The sequence below is a fragment of the Bufo bufo genome, chromosome 6, assembly GCF_905171765.1.
Source record: "Bufo bufo chromosome 6, aBufBuf1.1, whole genome shotgun sequence".
Taxonomy (NCBI): domain Eukaryota; kingdom Metazoa; phylum Chordata; class Amphibia; order Anura; family Bufonidae; genus Bufo; species Bufo bufo.
This window is the reverse complement of record NC_053394.1, coordinates 34071332-34093148: the sequence shown is the minus strand read 5'-3', so window position 1 is coordinate 34093148 and position 21817 is coordinate 34071332. Positions and strand designations below refer to the sequence as shown.

The 21817-nt window shown below is 45.5% G+C and overlaps 1 protein-coding gene across 1 annotated transcript in view; it reads left to right on the top strand.

Moving 5' to 3' along the window:
- Nucleotides 1-21817, top strand: part of CRTAC1 (cartilage acidic protein 1) — a 603594-nt gene that overhangs the window by 419715 nt on the left and 162062 nt on the right. Inside the window, exon 6 of the mRNA XM_040437595.1 lies at nucleotides 3192-3326. Within this exon, the coding sequence (XP_040293529.1) occupies nucleotides 3192-3326 (135 nt within the window). The remainder of the gene's footprint in view (nucleotides 1-3191; nucleotides 3327-21817) is intronic.

Genomic DNA, 21817 nt, shown 5'->3' with positions numbered 1-21817 from the left:
CCATCCAGTGTTGCATTAATTTTTCACCAAGATCTTGCATTGATGATGGTAGAGTCTGACTGCTGCGCAAAGCTTTCTCCAGCACATCCCAAAGATTCTCAATGGGGTTAAGGTCTGGACTCTGTGGTGGCCAATCCATGTGTGAAGTTTCTGCAATCTCCTTAGATGTTTTCTCTGCTTGATGCATGCCAATGATTTGATCCTTCTCAAACAGACTAACATCTTTACCACGAGATGTGTCTTTCAACATGGTTGTTTAAGAAATGAGAAGCAACTCATTGCACCAGTTGGGGTTAAATAACTTTTTGCCAGCTGAAAGATAATCGCCCATGCGGTAATTATCCAATAGGAGGCTCATAACTATTTACTTAGTTAAATCCAGGTGGCAACTTTTTTTTTGGACAGGCAGTATAGTTACATAGTAGTGTTGATCGAGCACCAAAGTGCTCGGGTGCTCGAGTAGAACACTTTGGGATGCTCGGGTGCTCTGTAGAGCACCCGAGCACAATGGAAGTCAATGGGAGAAACCGACTATTAAACCAGGCACCCCCTGCTCTTAAGAGGGGAGGGTGCTGGGTCCCACTGAGGTCTATGCAGTAGATCGCTATACAGTGATGAAATCCCCCAGTGTAAGTCCACAGCTTAGGAGTCTCTGCTCTGACTCCATATATAGCTATGTCCATATATGGAGTCAGTGGTTGGGGACACCCAGTGTATTTAAATCTAATTTAGCCTCTATTTATGAAAGTTTCTGCCAGGATTTGAACTCACAACCTTCTACATTAGATGCAAGAACCTTAACCACTCAGCTATAAAGCTGAATGATAACCTGTGTCAGAAAAAACTCATAGTAGTTTGTCATGTAGTAAGTATTTCTATAAAGCAGAAGTATCATTTTATATTTCATTGCAGGTTAACATGTAGCTATAGCGTAGTGGTTAAGGTTATTGGCTCTAATGTAGAAGGTTGTGAGTTCAAATCCCGGCAGCAACATTTCAGAAATATAGTATATAGTCCCTTGTTTTTATTTTCATGCAAATAAGGTTTTCAGTGCACCATGGGCTTTGACCCTCTGTTCAGTGTACCTGGCTTTCTCTGCATCATAGCTACTAACTCTAAAGTGTCAGGGACTGTCAAACAAGCTAGAGGTGGAGGCCCTGGGCACCAAATGGTGTAGCAAATAGGACGGCCCTGTCCTCAGTGCACTGAAAACCTTATTTGCATAAAGTAAGAGGCATTTCTCAGGATGAGAGGAGTGGATTTTCAGATGAAAGGAATGGTTATGATTTGGGGCCCCCATCCTACATGGTGGATGGTTTACTTTGAAACTGATTTTGGAGGTGACAGACTTAAGTACCATATTTTTCTAATATTTAGGTATATTTTCTAATTTTGAGTATTTTTATAATATTGTATTTACAGTGCTTTGCAAAAGTATTCACCCCCTTGACTTTTTCCGTGTTTTGTTACATTATAGCCTTAAATTCAATGTTTTGTTAATCAGAATTTTATGTGATGGATCAGAACACAAAAGTCTAAGTTGGTGAAGTGAAATGAGAAAAATATATAAATAAAACTATTGTTTAGAAATAGAAAAGAGAAAATTGACATGTGCGTATGCATTCACCCCCTTTTTTAGGAAGCCCATAAAAAGCTCTGGTGCAACCAATTACCTTAGAAGTCACATAATTTGTGAAATGATGTCCACCTGTGTGCAATCTAAGTGTCACATGATCTGTCATTACATATACACACCTTTTTTGAAAGGCAACAGAGGCTGCAACACCTAAGCAAGAGGCATCACTAACCAAACACTGCCATGAAGACCAAGGAACTCTCCAAACAAGTAAGGGACAAAATATCCAAATCTTTGATGATCCCCAGGAGCACCATCAAATCTATCATAACCAAATGGAAAGAACATGGCACAACAGCAAACCTGCCAAGAGACGGCCACCCACCAAAACTCACGGACCGGGCAAGGAAGGCATTAATCAGAGAGGCAACACAGAGACCTAAGGTAACCCTGGAGGAGCTGCAGAGTTCGAATAAGCCATACGCTCCATAGAGTTGGGCTTTATGGCAGAGTGGCCAGAAGAAAGCCATTACTTTCAGCAAAAAACAAAAAGGCACGTTGTGAGTTTGTGAAAAGGCATGTGGGAGACTCCCAAAATGTATGGAGGAGGGTGCTCTGGTCTGAGGAGACTAAAATTTAACTTTTCAGCCTTCAAAGAAAACCACTATGTCTGGTGCAAACTGATCACATCACCCAAAGAACACCATCCACAGTGAAACATGGTGGTGGCAGCATCATGCTGGGGGGATGTTTTTCAGCAGCCGGGGCTGGGAAACTGGTCAGGGTTGAGGGAAAGATGGATGGTGCTAAATACAGGGATATTCTTCAGCAGAACCTGCACCACTCTGTGCGTGATTTGAGGCTAGGACGGAGGTTCACCTTCCAGCAGGACAATGACCCCAAACACACAGCTAAAGCAACACTTGAATGGTTTAAGGGGAAACATGTAAATATGTTGGAATGGCCGAGCAAAGTCCAGATCTTAATCCAATAGAAAATCTGTGGTCAGACTTAAAGATTGCTGTTCAGAAGCGCAAACCATCCAACTTGAAGGAGCTGGAGCAGTTTTGCAAGGAGGAATGGGCAAAAATCCCAGTGGTAAGATATGGCAAGCTCATAGAGACTTATCCAAAGCGGCTTGGAGCTGTGATTGCCGCAAAAGGTGGCTCTACAAAGTTTGTTGTTTGCTTCGCGATAAAAACAAAAAACAAAAACATCTTCAAAATTGTGAGCATGTCCTGTAAATTAAATGATGCAAATCCTCAAACAATCCATGTTAATTCCAGGTTTTGAGGCACCAAAATACTAAAAAAGACAAGGGGGGTGAATACTTTTGCAAGGCACTGTATATAACATTGTTTGTGTATTGTTATACCATTATTAATATGGGCATTTTTATGATCTTTTTATGTTTTTAGAATATTATTTGTGTGTTTGTTGTTTCTTAAAGATAACTAAACCCCCTCCTTCCATGTACTAGCACTGAAGGGTGGAGAATGAGTCAAAACAATATGGCACCCCCTGGCAGACATGCAGTATAAGAAGACTTTTGCATTTTTTCGTCATTCTTTAGTTTGTTATAATAATTTGTTATTCATCTCTGTTATTTTTTTAGGTGGACGTGGAGTCACCGTTGGACCCATCCTAAGCTCCGCAGCTTCTGACATTTTTTGTGACAATGAGAATGGACCAAACTTTCTCTTCCAGAATAAAGGCGATGGGACATTTGCTGATGTGGCAGCTAGTGCAGGTAATGCATTTTGTATCTCTGTAGTTTTTCTTTTTTTATTTCTTTTTTATTATATTATTATTGCATCGTACTACTGATTCTGATTTAACTTGGCTGCATGCTTAAGAAAGGAGGTGGTTTCCCGAAACATTGCATTGACATGGGGGCACGCTGGGCTTTCCTTCAGCATTCTCCATCTGTATTGTACGTCCAATAGAGGCAGACCACACAGCTGCTATGGGGCCCGTGGGGAAAAGGGGACCGCAGTGGAGGATAGGCCCCGTCCCCAAATTACACTCTTTACATCCAGCTCCAGTATAGTATCCCAAACATCAGTGGAGAAAGCTAAAGGACCTGTGCTGATGATCCACCACCAGTACAGGGGCTTATTAAGACCGAGATTTAAAATGCTGGTCTTAATACTGTAAATGTTCCCCTATTATGTATTTGATTTTTTATTTTCGGTGACTTTGTATTTTTCATATGTATGTACTGTATAGAAAATTATTTTTGTATGTACAAAATAAGTCTCATGGGATCTTTTTATGAGATCTTCTATAACTATGAATATATAAAGGCTCACAAATTTTTTCCCAACCTCATAGAGACATATCAAAAGTTTAAATGTGTGGGGTGTCCGAGCACTGAGATTCCTACCGATCCCTAGAACGAGGGGAGAAAAGTACCCCCTTATCGTGCTCTCTCTCCTCAGAATCAACACTGTCCCATAGACTTCAATGGAGCCCGTCTTGTGCGAGCGCTTCTCTCCCTTCGCTCTAGGGATACCTGAGGGTCCCAGCGCCTGGCAGTTATAATGCATAAAGGGGAACGGTAATCCCAAGCTATTAATTTATTCCTAAATATTCAGGAGGAATAACAGAGGAACGGCACAAATATCGGTTTTGAGAATAGATGCTCCAGAATTGGTATTACATGGGGAATACAAGTATTTTCTAAAGCAGGCATGTCAGGAGAGGTGACAGCTCCTCTGGAAATGCTCTGTTCTGTCGTGTGAAGGATTTCTACGGCTGTTACTTCTGATATCACTTCCACAGTGTGAACATTACAGCCGTCCTTGCTGTTTTGCAGATTCAGCAGTCTGATGTCCCACCACTTTTATCTCTCTGGTACATAATGTTTATTTTACATTTATGAGCCGCTAAGTACTTTCTGTTTGATTTGGCTTTGTGACCGACAGTAAAGTATCCTCATAGTAGCTGCATATTAAAGGGCTATATACATCCCTTGTGCCTGCTGCTTGAATTTCTACTGTAACTCACATTGTGCCTGAACCATGTGCTCCTAACTGTGTCCCATTGAGGTCCCGAAAATCTGCAGGACCCATGTGATGCGGACATCAGTTGTCCTGCACGGCCAATCCTTCCTGCTCCAGCTAAAGTATGGGAAGACCCTATAGTGACCCAGCAAAACCTTTTGGACACTTTTTGCCTGGAAAGACTCTCGAGGCCCCACAGATACGAGAAGAAAAACAGGTCTGCTCGGTGGCCTACAAGCATACTGGTAATAGCTATGGCCAAACTCTCAGAGCCTATTCCACCTCCTCCAAAGAGAGGTTAACTCTGCCAGTAACAACTGCCTGGCTTTAGGCCACCGCTCCAAATTCTACCATTCTGTTGCCTTCAAGAACAGTCTACTTCGTGCAGTATCTGGGAACTGTGCCTACGGCTGGCATTTCTAACATAACTCCCATCATCTATTCAGTAAAGAAAGACTGTATTTACTATAACCAAACGGGCTTGATCATTGACTCCAACATCCACCACCTGCCGACCTTTACTCTTGTTCTCCTAAGTTGCACTCTGTTGCTCATTTACCTAATATCAAAGGCATCCCATCAACCATCAGGCATGAGTAGAGTTGAGCGAACCCGAACTGTAAAGTTCGGGTTCGTACCGAACTTTAGGGTTTTCGGCACCCGGACCCGAACATTTACGTAAAAGTTTTGGTTCGGTGATTGGCGATTTTTATGGCGCTTTTTGAAAGGCTGCACAGCAGCCAATCAAAAAGCGTCATACTACTTGCCCCAAAAGGCCATCACAGCGTAGGGATAGGCTGCAGCTGCTGTCAGGGAGAGATCAGGGAGAAATCTTATGAAGAACTGCTTCTTTACTCAGCGATCTACAGCAAATGTGTTTTGTGGGTGCAGTGCACAATTTTTTTAAGCCTGCCCTGAGCCAACTACTGCTGAAAACGAACTTTTTTTCCTTCAGTTAGTCAATATCAATACATAATCGGCAGCCATTTTATGCAACGATAGTGCACCAGCACAGGCTATCTGCATGTCTGCAAGTCCAGAAATACTGCTTTGAGACACTAGGGTTAAAAAAAAGCTTTTTTTCATATAGTGCACATCTAGGATTATCGCTGCATAAGTGACTGTGAAATTTAGGCCAGAAATACGGCTTTCTCATACTGGGGCATACTGGGGCGAAAAAAAAACCCATCTGTTTTATATAGTGCACATCTAGGATTATAGGTGCATAAGTGAGTGTCACATTTAGGCCAGAAATACGGCTTTTTGCTTACTGGGGTTAAAAACCCTCTAATATACTGCACATCTGGGATTAGACGTGCATAAGTGACTGTGAAATTTAGGCCACAAATACGGCTTTTTGCCCACTGGGGCATACTGGGGTGAAAAGAAAAACCATCTGTTTCATATAGTGCACATTTAGGATTATAGGTGCATAAGTGAGTGTGAAATTTAGGCCACAAATACGGCTTTTTGCTTACTGGGGTTAAAAAACCCTCTGATATAGTGCACATCTGGGATTAGACGTGCATAAGTGAGTGTCACATTTAGGCCACAAATACAGCTTTTTGCTTACTGGGGTTAAAAAAAAACTCTGATATACTGCACATCTGGGATTAGACGTGCATAAGTGACTGTCACATTTAGGCCACAAATACCGCTTTGTGCTTACTGGGGTTAAAAAAAGCCTCTGATATACTGCACATCTGGGATAAGACGTGCATAAGTTACTGTGAAATTTAGGCCACAAATACCGCTGTCATATAGAGATTAAAAAAAAATATTTGAGTGCAATACCCTACATCAGGGTTTATATTGGCGGTTAATTATTGTTAACAGACTCAATCACTTTTTACTTTGCTTGGTGAACGCTAACTATGAGGCAAACATCTAATAAGGGACGCGGTCATCGTGGTGGTGGTGGTGTTGGTGGAGCCTCTGATGCAGGGAGAGGACATGGCCATTCTGCCACAGCTACACGTCCTACTGAACCTACTACCTCAGGTCCCAGTAGCCGCCAGAATCTACAGCGATATTTGGTCGGGCCTAATGCCGTTCTAAGGATGGTAAGGCCTGAGCAAGTACAGGCGCTAGTCAATTGGGTTGCCGACAGTGGATCCAGCACGTTCACATTATCTCCCACCCAGTCTTCTGCAGAAAGCGCACAGGTGGTGCCTGAAACCCATGCCCATCAGTCTGTCATATCACCCCTGTGCATATCGGGGAACCTGTCTGAGCCTCAAGTCATGCAGCAGTCTCTTATGCTGTTTGAAGACTCTGCTGGCAGGGTTTCCCAAGGGCATCCACCTAGCCCTTCCCCAGCGGTGGAAGACATAGAATGCACTGATGCACAACCACTTATGTTTCCTGATGAGGACATGGTAATACCACCTCAGCACGTCTCTGATGATGACGAAACACAGGTGCCAACTGCTGCGTCTTTCTGCAGTGTGCAGACCGAAAAGGAGGTCAGGGAGGAAGACTGGGTGGAAGACGATGCAGGGGACGATGAGGTCATAGACCCCACATGGAATGAAGGTCGTGCCACTGAATTTCAGAGTTCGGAGGAAGAGGCAGTGGTGAGACCGAGCCAACAGCGTAGCAAAAGAGGGAGCAGGGTTCAAAAGCAGAGCAGCCGTCTCCAAAACAGTTCGCCTGCTACTGGCCACCGTCACCAGGGACCGAGCATACCAAAGGCAGCTTCAAGGAGTTCCCTGGCATGGCACTTCTTCACACAATGTACTGACGACAAGACCCGAATGGTTTGCACGCTGTGCCATCAGAGCCTGAAGCGAGGCATTAACGTTCTGAACCTTAGCACAACCTGCATGACCAGGCATCTACATGCGAGACACGGGCTGCAGTGGAGTAAGCACCTTCAAAACCAAGAAAGGGCTCAGGCCCCTCCTGCTCCCTCTTCTGCCTAAGCCTCTTCCTCCGCCTCTGGAGGAACGTTGGCACCTGCCGCCCAGCAAACAGAGGATGTGCCACCAACAACACCACCTCCGTCACCAAGCATCTCCACCATGTCACACGGAAGCGTTCAGCTCTCCATCTCACAAACCTTTGAGAGAAAGCGTAAATTCCCACCTAGCCACCCTCGATCCCTGGCCCTGAAAGCATTTCTAAACTACTGGCCTATGAAATGCTGTCATTTAGGCTGGTGGACACACACAGCTTCAAACAGCTCATGTCGCTTGCTGTCCCACAGTATGTTGTTCCCAGCCGCCACTACTTCTCCAAGAGAGCCGTGCCTTCCCTGCACAACCAAGTATCGGATAAAATCAAGTGTGCACTGCGGAACGCCATCTGTGGCAAGGTCCACCTAACCACAGATACGTGGACCAGTAAGCACGGCCAGGGACTCTATATCTCTCTAACTGCACACTGGGTAAATGTAGTGGTGGCTGGGCCCCAGGCGGAGAGCTGTTTGGCGCACGTCCTTCCGCCGCCAAGGAACGCAGGGCATCGTTCTTTTCCTCCTGTTGCCTCCTCTTCCTACTCGGCTTCCTCCTCCTCTTCTACCACCTGCTCATCCGGTCAGCGACAGACCTTCACCACTAACTTCAGCACAGCCTGGGATAAACGTCAGCAGGCCGTTCTGAAACTGATATGTTTGGGGGACGGGCCCCACACCGTGCAGGAGTTGTGGCGGGGTATAGAACAACAGACTGACGAGTGGTTGCTGCCAGTGAGCCTCAAGCCCGACCTGGTGGTGTGCGATAATGGGCGAAATCTCGTTGCAGCTCTGGGACGAGCCGGTTTGACGCACATCCCTTGCCTGGCGCATGTGCTGAATTTGGTGGTGCAGAAATTCATTCACAACTACCCCGACATGTCAGAGCTTCTGCATGAAGTGCGGGCTGTCTGTGCGCGCTTCCGGCATTTTCATCCTGCCGCCGCTCGCCTGTCTGCTCTACAGCGTAACTTCGGCCTTCCCGCTCACCGCCTCATATGCAACGTGCCCACAAGGTAGAACTCCACCTTGCACATGCTGGACAGACTGTGCGAGCAGCAGCAGGCCATAGTGGAGTTTCAGCTGCAGCACGCACGGGTGAGTCGCACTGCGGAACAGAACCACTTCACCACCAATGACTGGGCCTCCATGCGAGACCTGTGTGCCCTGTTGCGCTGTTTCGAGTACTCCACCAACATGGCCAGTGGCGATGACACCGTTATCAGCGTTACAATACCACTTCTATGTCTCATTGAGAAAACACTTAGGGCGATGATGGAAGAGGATGTGGCCCAGGACTAGGAGGAAGAAGAGGGGTCATCTCTAACACTTTCAGGCCAGTCTTTTAGAAGTGGCTCAGAAAGAGGATTTTTGCAACAGAAGAGGCCAGGTACAAATTTGGCCAGCCAGGGCCCACTACTGGAGGACGAGGAGGAGGAGGAGGATGAGGAGGAGTATGGGGATGAAGCATGTTCACAGCGGGGTGGCATCCAACACAGCTCAGGCCCATCACTGGCGTGGCTGGGGGATACGGAGGACGCAGACGATACGCCTCCCACAGAGGACAGCTTGTCCTTAGCTCTGGGCAGCCTGGCACACATAAGCGACTATATGCTGCAGTGCCTGCGCAACGACTGCAGAGTTGCCCACATTTTAATGTGTGCTGACTACTGGGTGGCCACCCTGCTCTGGATCCCCGTTACAAAGACAATGTGCCATCCTTAATTCCCTCACTGGAGCGTGATCGGAAGATGCGCGACTACAGGTGCACGCTGGTAGACGCGCTCCTGAGAGCATTACCGACTGACGCCGGGGGACAAGTGAAAGCACAAGGCGAAGGCAGGGGAGGAGGAAGAGGTCGCCAACGCAGCTGTGTCAGCGCCAGCACCTCAGAAGGCAGGGTTAGCATGGCCGACATGTGGAAAAGCTTTGTCACCTCGCCGCAACAACCGGCCCCAACTGCTGATATGGAGCGTGTTAGCAGGAGGCAGCATTTGAACAACATGGTGGAACAGTACCTGTGCACACGACTACACGTACTGACTGATGGTTCTGCCCCATTCAACTTCTGGGTCTCCAAATTGTCCACATGGCCTGAGCTTGCCCTGTATGCCTTGGAGGTGCTGGCCTGCCCTGCAGCCAGTGTACTCTCTGAACGTGTATTTAGCCCGGCAGGAGGCGTCATTACAGACAGACGCAGCCGACTGTCCACAGCCAATGTGGACAAGCTCGCGTTCATTAAAATGAACCAGGCTTGGATCCCTCAGGACTTGTCTATACCTTGTGCAGAATAGACAGTTCTAACAGCCTCAACCATCCATTCTTGTACTCAAGTGCACTTATTCCTTTTTATATGTCCCAATATTTTGGGGGATACCCCTATGTAAAAATGCAAAATAACACACATCTATGTTGGCTACCTATTCCTCCTTCGCTGCTGCTTCCACTTAGACCGCCACGTGAGCCTACACCGCCACATCCACCCATTCACCGCCTCCTCAACCTCTTCCTCCTACATCATTCCTAATTTTTATTTTTTTAAGGTCTTTTATGTTTTTTTTTATTCATTTGCCTATCCACATTTGTTCGCAGAGCATTTGCCATGCTCTTAAGCACATTTTGCTGCCTTTTGCAGCCCTCTAGTTTTTTCCAGCTCTTTCCATTTTAGTGGCCAAAAGTTTGGGTCCCCATTGACTTCAATGGGGTTCGGGTTAGGGGTCAAGTTCGGGTCCTAAACCCGAACTTTTTTTTCAAGTTCGGTCGAACCTGCCGAACCCGAACATCCAGGTGTCCGCTCAACTCTAGGCATGAGCCCCCCCAAAAAGTCCAGGGTGTGCTTCATGTGCGGCCCAGGAAGAGGGATGAGCTGCATGAGGACTACAACCACCTGCATTGCCACCACCACTCCCATCCTCTCCAGCTCAGTGCAAGTAGTGCTTCCGCTTCAAAATTACCCGCGCGTCATCCCTCTTGTAGAGGCGGTGCAGTGTAATTACTGCTGCTCATCTCATTCAAGTGAATTACTCTGTGCCGCCGATACAAAGGGAGACTACACCGGTAATTTTGGAGCAGAAGCAGCGCTCACATGAGTGCCACTACCTCTTCAAACAGCCCGGAGTCAGACCCCTGCCGATCTGATATTTTTGCATGCGTCTGTGTTGGTGTATTTTGCAACTAATGTATCCAACATTGCAATTAAAAATTTTTTTTAAATGGTTAAACCTAACAATTCTGTCTATAAATGCTCCTGCAGTATTTTTACTGGAGTGATTTTGCGACCACAGTTTTTTTTACACAAGACAGAACAAACTCTTGGTCACTCCTGACCCTCTTTGCAACACCATCAGTGTCACATCTGTTTATTGTACCGCGTTCACTTTGCGACTGATCTGCCAACCAAACAATTGTGTGACCTACTGTCGATGCAACATCTTTTGTACTTTATTTTCTTTGCTTGGCTCATAGTTCTGTCATTTTTGTTCTTTGGGAAACCCGGAGACCTTACCGGAAAGCTGTTTGCTCAATGTAGCAGCACAATAGCATCAAATGATGTTGTTAAAATGAGTTATTATTCTCAGGTCATTCTCTGGTTCTTTATATGTGACCCCGTTTATTTGACTTTTTCAAAAATCGCAGGCACATTGTGGGGAATTTATCATGAGGCTAATATCTGAAGTCAGCTTTGATTGAGTCCATGTTGGCATGCTTTGCACCAAATCTATCAAATTTCACACATTGTTTGTTACATTTGGCATTCTGTGTTACTGTCTATGCCAGGAATGCCCAACCTGCGGCCCTCCGGCTGTTGCAAAACGTTCCATCATGCCTGGAGAGCCTACAGCTATCAGGGCACGCTGGGAATTGTAGTTTTACAACAGCTGGAGGTTTTTTTTGCAAAAAATCGGAACGGACATGGAAACAAAACACGTTTGTGTGCATGAGCCCCAAACTAGCTAACCACGTTCACTTTCTCATCCACTGTTCAAAACTGGAGTGAGTTGTGTAAAAATTAAAAAAGTGGCACATTCTGGGCAAATTAGACCAAGAAGTTGGAAAGGCCCTATTTTGTAACTTTTTGATACTTTTTTTTTTGAATAAAGGGGTTAACAAATTCCCTCTATAATGTATAAAGTGCATAACTGATAAATGTCTCTTTTACAAGATTTCCATTTTTTCATGTTCATTTTACCACTGAATTGTAGGCTATAGCGATACAGTAACCTGTGGGCAGCATTACTATGTGTTTGTTCTTGTCAAGCCGTTTCCTAATTATTGTAAGGAATTTTGTCATTTTCCCAGAAATGAGCTGCCTACAGGGTATCCTACTGATGGTGATCCCTGCGCTCAGCTGTAATCTGCAGGTGAACCTGGTAGTAAGTAGTGATGAGCGGCACAGGCAATATTAGTTTTCATAATATTTTGCAAATTTATGGCTTAATATTTGCTATAAATTCGAGAATTCGCAATATTTTTATTGATTGCGAAAATCGGCAATCTAGTTTGTGCATACTGCGCGCGCAATACAGGTGTGGCTCATTTGCTACATTTGTCAACCTGCTAGAAGTTTCCCGAGACTGGAGAAAATGATTGGCAGCAATTTTCGCGACGGTGAGGAAGAACTCCTGATCACTGTAAGTAATGTTACAGTACAGCACTGTGTTTGATTACATTTTGCATGCATTGCAGAACAATGGCTTTATATGCAGATAGAGCGCTCCAATATATTCGCGATTGCGCAAGTCGGCACTAATAATGCGCATATTTTTTGCGCAATACATGCAACTTCACATTTTATCAGGTCTGAGTAGATATTACTGATTGGTGCACTAAGTATTGTTGTGACATCACAGCACTGTGTCTGTAGCATGTACAGTATATATGGACAGCAGAGAAATCTCTCTCAAATTCACATTCCACATCACATTCCTGCCACACACTATATACCACACACTATATACCACACACTATATACCACACACTATATACCACACACGGTCTATAGATTAGAGTTTGTGTCCTGTTGGTCAGGAGAAGCTTTCTTTATCTGACCGCCAGTATTTGCTGGTTGATTTAGCGTTACACAGGTTGCACCACGGGGAGGCGAACCAGCTGTACACCCCATACCGTACCGTCACTTCACTAGACAGGTACATCTCTGCTCAGCTGGCCAGTATCCGATTGCTCTGACCCCAAACACATACAATCACAATACAATCCGATCTTATAACGGTAACATTAAATCTAATATTTCCCCTTCAAGGACTTAAATATTTTTGGCTGTGTTGTTGATGACATTATTTTCAATACTTGTAGTTAAAAAATTTGGGATAATATGCTTGCATCTTTATCCTGCAGCACATGTTGGAGCGGGGCTATGACCGGACCCGGGTCCGAGAAGAGAAGCAGGCCATTGTGAGGGGGATAAGGAAGGAGCTAAGGAGGGAGTTCAAGGGGAAACCATCATAAAACACTGGTCTGATTTGAAGAGGAGGCACATTGGGTGGATCACTCAGATCCGTAACAGCAAATGCCCAGGTTCAATGCTTACATTACTTTTGTATCTCTCACCTACACTCTGCAATGTTTATATACAGTTATGCAAATAAGTATTTCATCCCTTTACAAATGATTACTTAGTACCTGGTGTGACATCAGCCGGTTACATCATACATCTCTACCTGGCTGTGAGTGTATATATATATTTATACACACTATTTATACACACAGCGAGGTAGAGATGTATGATGTAACCGGCTGATTTCATACGTTTCACACCAAGTACTAAGTAATCATGACAGGAGAAAGGTGAAACTAACACATGAGATAGACTCATTACATGCAAAGCGAGATATTTCAAGCCTTTATTTGTTATAATTTGGATGATTATGGCTTACAGCTTATGAAACCCCAAAGTCACAATCTCAGGTCCCCTTTGCTCAGGGGGTATGGATTCATTATCTGACTAGAGTGCGACACTTTGAGCCTAGAATATTGAACCTTTTCGCACAGCGAGCTACAGATGTATGATGTAACCGGCTGATTTCGTACGTTACACACACACATAAATATGGCTTGGCTTGGCTGCCCATGTCCATGACGTCTTGGTCCTCCTGCTGCTGCTGCCTCTGGGAATCGCCCCACCCCCTGACTAACGGTGCCCCAGGCACCGGCTCTCCCTTCTGACCAGGCCCAGACTTCTGGACGTCCACAACCTCCTCAAAAAATTCTTCCTCCTCCTCATCCTCGTCCTGGGCCTAGTCTTCGTGGAGCAGTGTTGCATCTTCTTGCTCCACCGAGGTACTCTCCCCGGCATCGAGCAGGCGGTCTAGTGTCCTGTCCAGTCATTGAGGCCGACGTGCTCCCTGCTGACCAGCTTGGTCGCCTGCTCGAAGGGGGCCAACACGTGGCAGACCTGGTGTATCTGCCCCCACTCCGCATTGTTGATGTAGAGGAGTGGGCGTGGTGGCCCCGGAGTGCCTTGGTCCAGCAGGTACTCCTTCACCGCACTCCCACAACCTCTCCAGCATGTGGAGTTCCACCGCATCACACTGTCCAACATCAGCCTGTGAGGTGGCAGGCTGTTGTCTTGCTGCAGTTTTGGACAGGGGAAGTGGCTTGCAATCCTTCGTATCCTTTGCACGATGTCGCTAAACCCTGGGTATGTGCGCAGAAACCTCTGTACAGCAAGGTTGAGGACATGTGCCATGCAGGGTACCTGTGTGAGACTGCCAGCATGGAGGGTGGCAAGGAGATTGCTGCCGTTGTCACAGACAACCATACCTGCCTGAAGCCTTCGGGGTGTCAGTCACTTGTGGACCTGAGCCTGAAGGGGGGCCAGGACATAAGGTCCAGTGTGTCTCCGTTCCCCTAAGCTCACAAGCTGGAGCACTTGCTGGGGGGCTCAGCAGTGGTGGAGACAGTGGCTTGAGGGAGAGCAGCAGTTCTCCCCTGGACACCCTGGGGCGGCACCACAAGCTGAGATGCCGCCACATCTGTTGATCTCTCTCTGGTGCCTCGGAGGAACACCCAATGGGCTGTAAAGCTGAGATAGCATCCCTGCCCATGTTTGCTGGTCCAGGCATCCATTGTGAGATGTACCCTGTCGCTGACAGCGTGATCCAGCGACAGGGATACATTCTGCACAATGTGCTGGTGTATGGCAGGGACGCCGTTCCTGGCAAAGAAATGGTGAACACACCCTGCGGTCCCCGGGTGCGTAGGCCGCGGTGCGCTCAAATGCTTCTGCGACCAGCGGTTGGTGCCAGACGGCAGTGGAGGGTGCAGAGGAGGCAGAGGTCTGGCTGCCGGTACCAGTAGTTCCAGTAGAGGGAGTGGGAATGCATTAGGCTACTTTCACACTTGCGTTCGGAGCGGATCCGTCTGGTGTCTGCATAGACGGATCCGCACCTATAATGCAAACGATGGTATCCGTTCAGAACGGATCCGTCTGCATTATATTTCTGAAAAGAATCTAAGTCTAATTGTTAGTCAGACGGATCCGTCCTGACTTTGCATTGAAAGTCAATGGGGGACGGATCCGTTTGAAATTGCACCATATTGTGTCAACGTCAAACGGATCCGTCCCCATTGACTTACATTGTAAGTCTGGACGGATCCGCTTGCCTCCGCACGGCCAGGCGGACACCCGAACGCTGCAAGCTGCATTTGGGTGTCCGCCTCCTGAGCGGAACGGAGGCGAAACGGAGCCAAACTGATGCATTCTGAGCGGATCCTTATCCGCTCAGAATGCATTGGGGATGTACGGATCCGTTCGGGGCCGCTTGTGAGAGCCTTCAAACGGAACTCACAAGCGGAACCTCGAATGCAAGTGTGAAAGTAGCCTTATTGAAAGGGGATGGGTGGCTGCAGGACAGTGGCAGAAGCTGCTGTCCCCTGCGCATTTCTGCTGGTGCTGCTGCGACCACCCTGCATCTGGTCCCACTCCTGCCAGTGGTTGACTCTCAGGTGCTGGTTAAGGGCAGTGGTACCCAGCCAAGCAAGTGAGCTCCCTCTCCTCACCCAGGCATGGCACAGCTGACAGATGGCAATTGTGTGATCTTCTTCTGCCAGGGTGAAGTAAGCCAAAACAGGCGACTTACGCACCATCCTCCTGACAGATGGGGTGGTGCTGGCTTGCGCCTGCTCGGGCTCTGCCATTACCAGTGGAGCCACTGCCACTGGGCTCCCTGGTGACCTGGCGCACCGTTTGCCTCGGGTGCCTACATTCTGCATCAGTGCTGCTGTCACCTGACAAGGGAGGTGGCACCCATTCTTGGTCAGTGTCACCCTCCTCTTCCTTGCCTGCATTGTCAGACCCAAGGTCGGCCGGTGGTGGAATGAGGGGAACAGCAGACGTGGAGTCCCTGACCTGACTCCGCTGTCCCCCCGCTGACACCTGGGTCTGACTAGGTGCGGGGGTTCTGTGGCTGAAACCACCCACACCAGTTGGAAGGGATGTCACTGGGGTACTGATGGGCGGTACCCCCTCCCCCTCCTCTATCCCTTCCAAAAGGTCCTGAGCATCAGGACTAAGCTGCATCTCACTCTCCTGCATTACCTCCCCCATAATGTCCCTCTCCCTGTCAACCAGCAGCAGGGACGAGTCTTGGGAGATGGGGGCTGAGCTGCTGCTGCTCAGAGCCGGAGCAGAGGACTCCGTGCCGCTGGCTTGTGTCACAAAATGAGAAAGAAAAAAATATAAAAAAGAGAGGGTTATGGTAGAAGCTACTGATCACGGCTAGTCAACCCTGATTAAAAGAAAGTACATCAAGCTACTAGCTTTAGATATGTATATCCCCTAATTTTATTTTTTACTTTTTATATATATACAATACAGAACAAAAGTTTGGACACACCTTCTCATTCAAAGAGTTTTCTTTATTTTCATGACTATGAAGGCATCAACACTATGAATTAACACATGTGGAATTATATACATAACAAACAAGTGTGAAACAACTGAAAATATGTCATATTCTAGGTTCTTCAAAGTAGCCACCTTTTGCTTTGATTACTGCTTTGCACACTCTTGGCATTCTCTTGATAATCTTCAAGAGGTAGTCCCCTGAAATGGTTTTCACTTCACAGGTGTGCCCTGTCAGGTTTAATAAGTGGGATTTCTTGCCTTATAAATGGGGTTGGGACCATCAGTTGCGTTGAGGAGAAGTCAGGTGGATACACAGCTGATAGTCCTACTGAATAGACTGTTAGAATTAGTATTATGGCAAGAAAAAAGCAGCTAAGTAAAGAAAAACGAGTGGCCATCATTACTTTAAGAAATGAAGGTCAGTCAGTCAGCCGAATTGGGAAAACTTTGAAAGTAAGGGCTATTTGACCATGAAGGAGAGTGATGGGGTGCTGCGCCAGATGACCTGGCCTCCACAGTCACCGGACCTGAACCCAATCGAGATGGTTTGGGGTGAGCTGGACCGCAGAGTGAAGGCAAAAGGGCCAACAACTGCTAAGCATCTCTGGGAACTCCTTCAAGACTGTTGGAAGACCATTTCAGGGGACTACCTCTTGAAGCTCATCAAGAGAATGCCAAGAGTGTGCAAAGCAGTAATCAAAGCAAAAGGTGGCTACTTTAAAGAATCTAGAATATGACATATTTTCAGTTGTTTCAAACTTGTCTGTTTTGTATATAATTCCACATATGTTAATTCATAGTTTTGATGCCTTCATAGTCATGAAAATAAAGAAAACTCTTTGAATGAGAAGGTGTGTCCAAACTTTTGGTCTGTACTGTATATATATACATCACAGAGGGTGACTACCCCTATGATGCTGTATTAGAGAATACTCTATATACATTATAGAGGGGGTCCAAGATGGATGACCCCCTCGATTTTGCCATATTAGAGCATATATACCTCATAGAGAGGTGCTAGTAGGATAGTTACCACTATGATGCAGTAGAGCATACAGTATGTACATTATATAGAGGGGTCCAAGTGGGATGTCACCCCTTTCCCCATGATGCTGTATTAGAGCATACAATATGTTTGTCATAGAGGAGGCCCTAATGGGATGACCCTCTCTATGATTTCCAAATGCTCTAATGCAACATCATTGAGGGACCCATAGATGGCGATCATCTCACCAGGACCGCTCCATTTATTTATGTATTTATTATACGCACTTAAATAGCGCTACTATATTCCTCAGCTCTTACAGACATTAGCATCAGGCTGTCCCCCATGGGGCTCACAATCTAAGGTCCCTATCAGTATGTCTTTGGAATGTGGGAGGAAACCGGAGAACCCACGCAAACATGGGGAGAACATACAAACTTCATGATGTACATATGCTCTCCTTCAACATGTAGTAGAGGGCTGGACAACTTTTACTCAGAATACTGTAACAAGGTCCCTCAGAACTGGTTCACACACATTTATATGTATTGCAGGTTCATCTCAGTCTTGAAGATGCAATTTGTGTCAAATTTTCCATCCGAATCCACACCCAAATGAGTCTAAATGATAAAGCGATGTAAATGTCATGTTTCGTTATACGTCGGGTGGCATACAATTAAGCAAATGTACGCTCCAATTAAACAAACTGTTATTTCTGAGCGAGGACGGCGGCTGAGGTTTTTCTTCCTGGCGGATTTTATTCCGTCACCTGTAAATCTGCAGAAGAAGAGGCTTCTGGTCCTCAAAGCTATTAAGGAAGGTGGAGAGTTGAGGAGAGTTCACAGCCGGCTGGCTATAAAAGCAAATTACAATAGCAATATGGAATTTAAAAGGATTAATCATTTTTTATGGCACAAACAGCACCATCAAATTGGATATAAAAGGAACCCAATTAATTGTGATTTTCGTGCAGGAGAAGGGACGGCACGACATCATTCCCTTTGAAATATAGTGATGGCAGAGGGGAAAAAAAAAATCAAAAAATAGTCCTTGAAGAGGGGACTCTTTCCGCAAATGGGGGGAGGGCGCAGAGGACGGCTGCGGGATTTGATAGTTAATAATTCAGGCATAATAGGAGAACAATATGTCAAAGAGAAGGCAAATGTAAGCAAGTGAGGATACAGCAATAACGGGGGAGGGATGTATACTGAATATACCAATAGATTAGCATATGACGGATCGCAATGACCAAAGTCAAGCAATGTTCATTGCCGGGAGGTTGTCAGGTGATTTGCTAAGTCAGGACTTTGCTGCTCTTCCCACGGTGCAGTGTCTAAACGTAAATTACGGTAGGTCATAAATATCAATTCATTCGTAATGGAGCTTTTATGGAGATCGCAATGTTTGCATATAGAGAATTTGAGATGGATGGCCGTCAACATTTAGGTCCAGGAGGGGCAAATATTTCATAACAGCTATAGGACCGTAATGAGGCTCAGAGGCATATCTATAGGTTGTAGTTGCCAAAAAAGACCCCACTAAGACTAGTACTACAGATAATAGTTGAGGACCCATTAGCTTTGTGTTATACCACTGGAGAGATGGGAGTCCAGCTCATATTGGTATTTCCCATTTCCCAGTGGCTATTGTGCAAATCTTACATTGTTTCATTCATTTTATACGACATAAAGCAGAAAGGCCCTAAATACTTACAGCACCTATTAAACCAGAGATTCTGCCTGGTAGGGTTGGTCCTACTCATTAAAATGACTCCTATCTTGTGAAAATCAGATGTGGAATTCCCAAGGAAAAAGGCTTTTATGGGCTTCACTGCACCGCAGGGGCATAACCAGCACTGGAAAGCTGAAGAGCTAGGCCCCGCCCCTGAGTTCACTGAAGTCCTTATTTGCTTAAAAAATTAAATTCTCTTTTTTACAAGACAAGTATTATTTTATTTAGCAAGATCAACTCGACCAGACACTATGGCCATGATTTATCTTACCTTCACTTCAGAATTCTGGCAGAATTAAGTGATTGCGCAAAAATATGCAACTTTTTGCAACTTTACACCACTCACTCCAGTTTTGTAATATGGGTGGAAAAGTGGGTGTGGTTAGCTATGTTAATAAGTTTCACTTTAAAAAGTTGCAAAAAAGTTGCAGTCTCACTCCTGGAGGAGGGTGCAGTAGAAAAACTAGAGGAGCTTCTCTACACAGAATTGTTAGGTTTAAAGGGAACCCGTCATCAACTTTATGCTGCCCATACTAACGGCAGCATAAAGTAGAGACAGGTGAGTTGATTTCAGCGTTCTGTCATTTAAAAGTTAAAAGTAAGTGGTTGCCGAGAACCAACATCACAATCATTGCAGACTGGGCCTGGAAAAGAGTCACGGCCACCTGAGAAGAGATTATAATAACCAGGACTCTTCTCAAGTAGATTTGACTCTTTTCAAGGCCTGGGCTGCAATGATTATGATGCTGGTTCTCAGCAACTACTTACTTTTAGCTGATGTGTGACACACCGCTGACATCAGCATTTCTGTCACTATTATATGCTGCCCTCAGTGAGGTCAGCATAAATTTGATGACAGGTTCCCTTTAAGGATAAGACACATTTATCAAACAATCTCTAAGAGATGCTATCTTGGAGTACCTCAACGGAAATAAGCAAATAACGCCATATCAGCATGGCTTCGTGAGGGATCGGTCATGTCAAACTAATTTAATCAGTTTCTATGAGGAGGTAAGTTCTAGACTTGACAGCGGCGAATCAATGGATGTCGTATATCTGGACTTCTCCAAAGCATTTGACACTGTACAGCATGAAAGGTTAGTATATAAAATGAGAATGCTTGGACTGGGAGAAAATGTCTGTATGTGGGTAAGTAACTGGCTGAGGGATAGAAAACAGAGGGTGGTTATTAATGGTACACACTCAGATTGGGTCACTGTCACTAGCGGAGTACCTCAGGGGTCAGTATTGGGCCCTATTCTCTTCAATATATTTATTAATGATCGTGTAGAAGGCTTGCATAGTAAAGTATCAATTTTCGCAGATGACACTAAACTGTGTAAAGTAATTAACACTGAAGAGGACAGTATACTACTACAGAGGGATCTGGATAGATTGGAGGCTTGGGCAGATAAGTGGCAGATGAGGTTTAACACTGACAAATGTAAGGTTATGCACATGGGAAGGAAAAATGCAAGTCACCCGTACATACTAAATGGTAAAACACTCGGTAACACCGACATGGAAAAGGACCTAGGAATTTTAATAAACAGCAAACTAAGCTGTAGAAACCAGTGTCAGGCAGCTGCTGCCAAGGCCAATAAGATAATGGGTTGCATCAAAAGGGGCATAGATGCCCGTGATGAGAACATAGTCCTACCACTTTACAAGTCACTAGTCAGACCACACATGGAGTACTGTGTACAGTTCTGGGCTCCTGTAAACAAGGCAGACATAGCAGAGCTGGAGAGGGTCCAGAGGAGGGCAACTAAAGTAATAACTGGAATGGGGCAACTACAGTACCCTGAAAGATTATCAAAATTAGGATTATTCACTTTAGAAAAAAGACGACTGAGGGGAGATCTAATGACTATGTATAAATATATCAGGGGTCAGTACAGAGATCTATCCCATCATCTATTTATCCCCAGGACTGTGACGAGGGGACATCCTCTGCATCTGGAGGAAAGAAGGTTTGTACACAAACATAGAAGAGGGTTCTTTACGGTAAGAGCAGTGAGACTATGGAGCTCTCTGCCTGAGGAGGTGGTGATGGTGAGTACAATAAAGGAATTCAAGAGAGGCCTGGATGTATTTCTGGAGTGTAATAATATTACAGGCTATAGCTACTAGAGAGGGGTCGTTGATCCAGGGAGATATTCTGATGCCTGATTGGAGTCGGGAAGGAATTTTTTATTCCCCAAAAGTGGAGAAAATTGGCTTCTACCTCACAGGGTTTTTTGCCTTCCTCTGGATCAACTTGCAGGATAACAGGCCGAACTGGATGGACAAATGTCTTTTTTCGGCCTTATGTACTATGTTACTATGTTACTATGTTACTATGTTACCTGTGACATTTGATAACTGTGGCAGAAACACAAGAATCAAGCAAAACTGACTTCAAATATTCCTCTCATGATAAATTCCCCCTATGTCTGGTTTAATAGGGTTGATCCTGTGGACAGGTGCTCTTTAAATATTTTCTCTTGGACAGGACAGCTACCTGTGATTAGTGATGAGCGGCAGGGGCTATATTCGAATTTGCGATATTTCACGAATATTTTGTAGAATATTCGTCATATATTCGCGAATTTTGCGAATTCGATATTATTTTATTGAATGTAAAAAATCGGCAATATAAAAATCGCGTAATGCGGATTTGTAACGCGAAATACAGGCGTGGGTCACTTTCGCTACATTT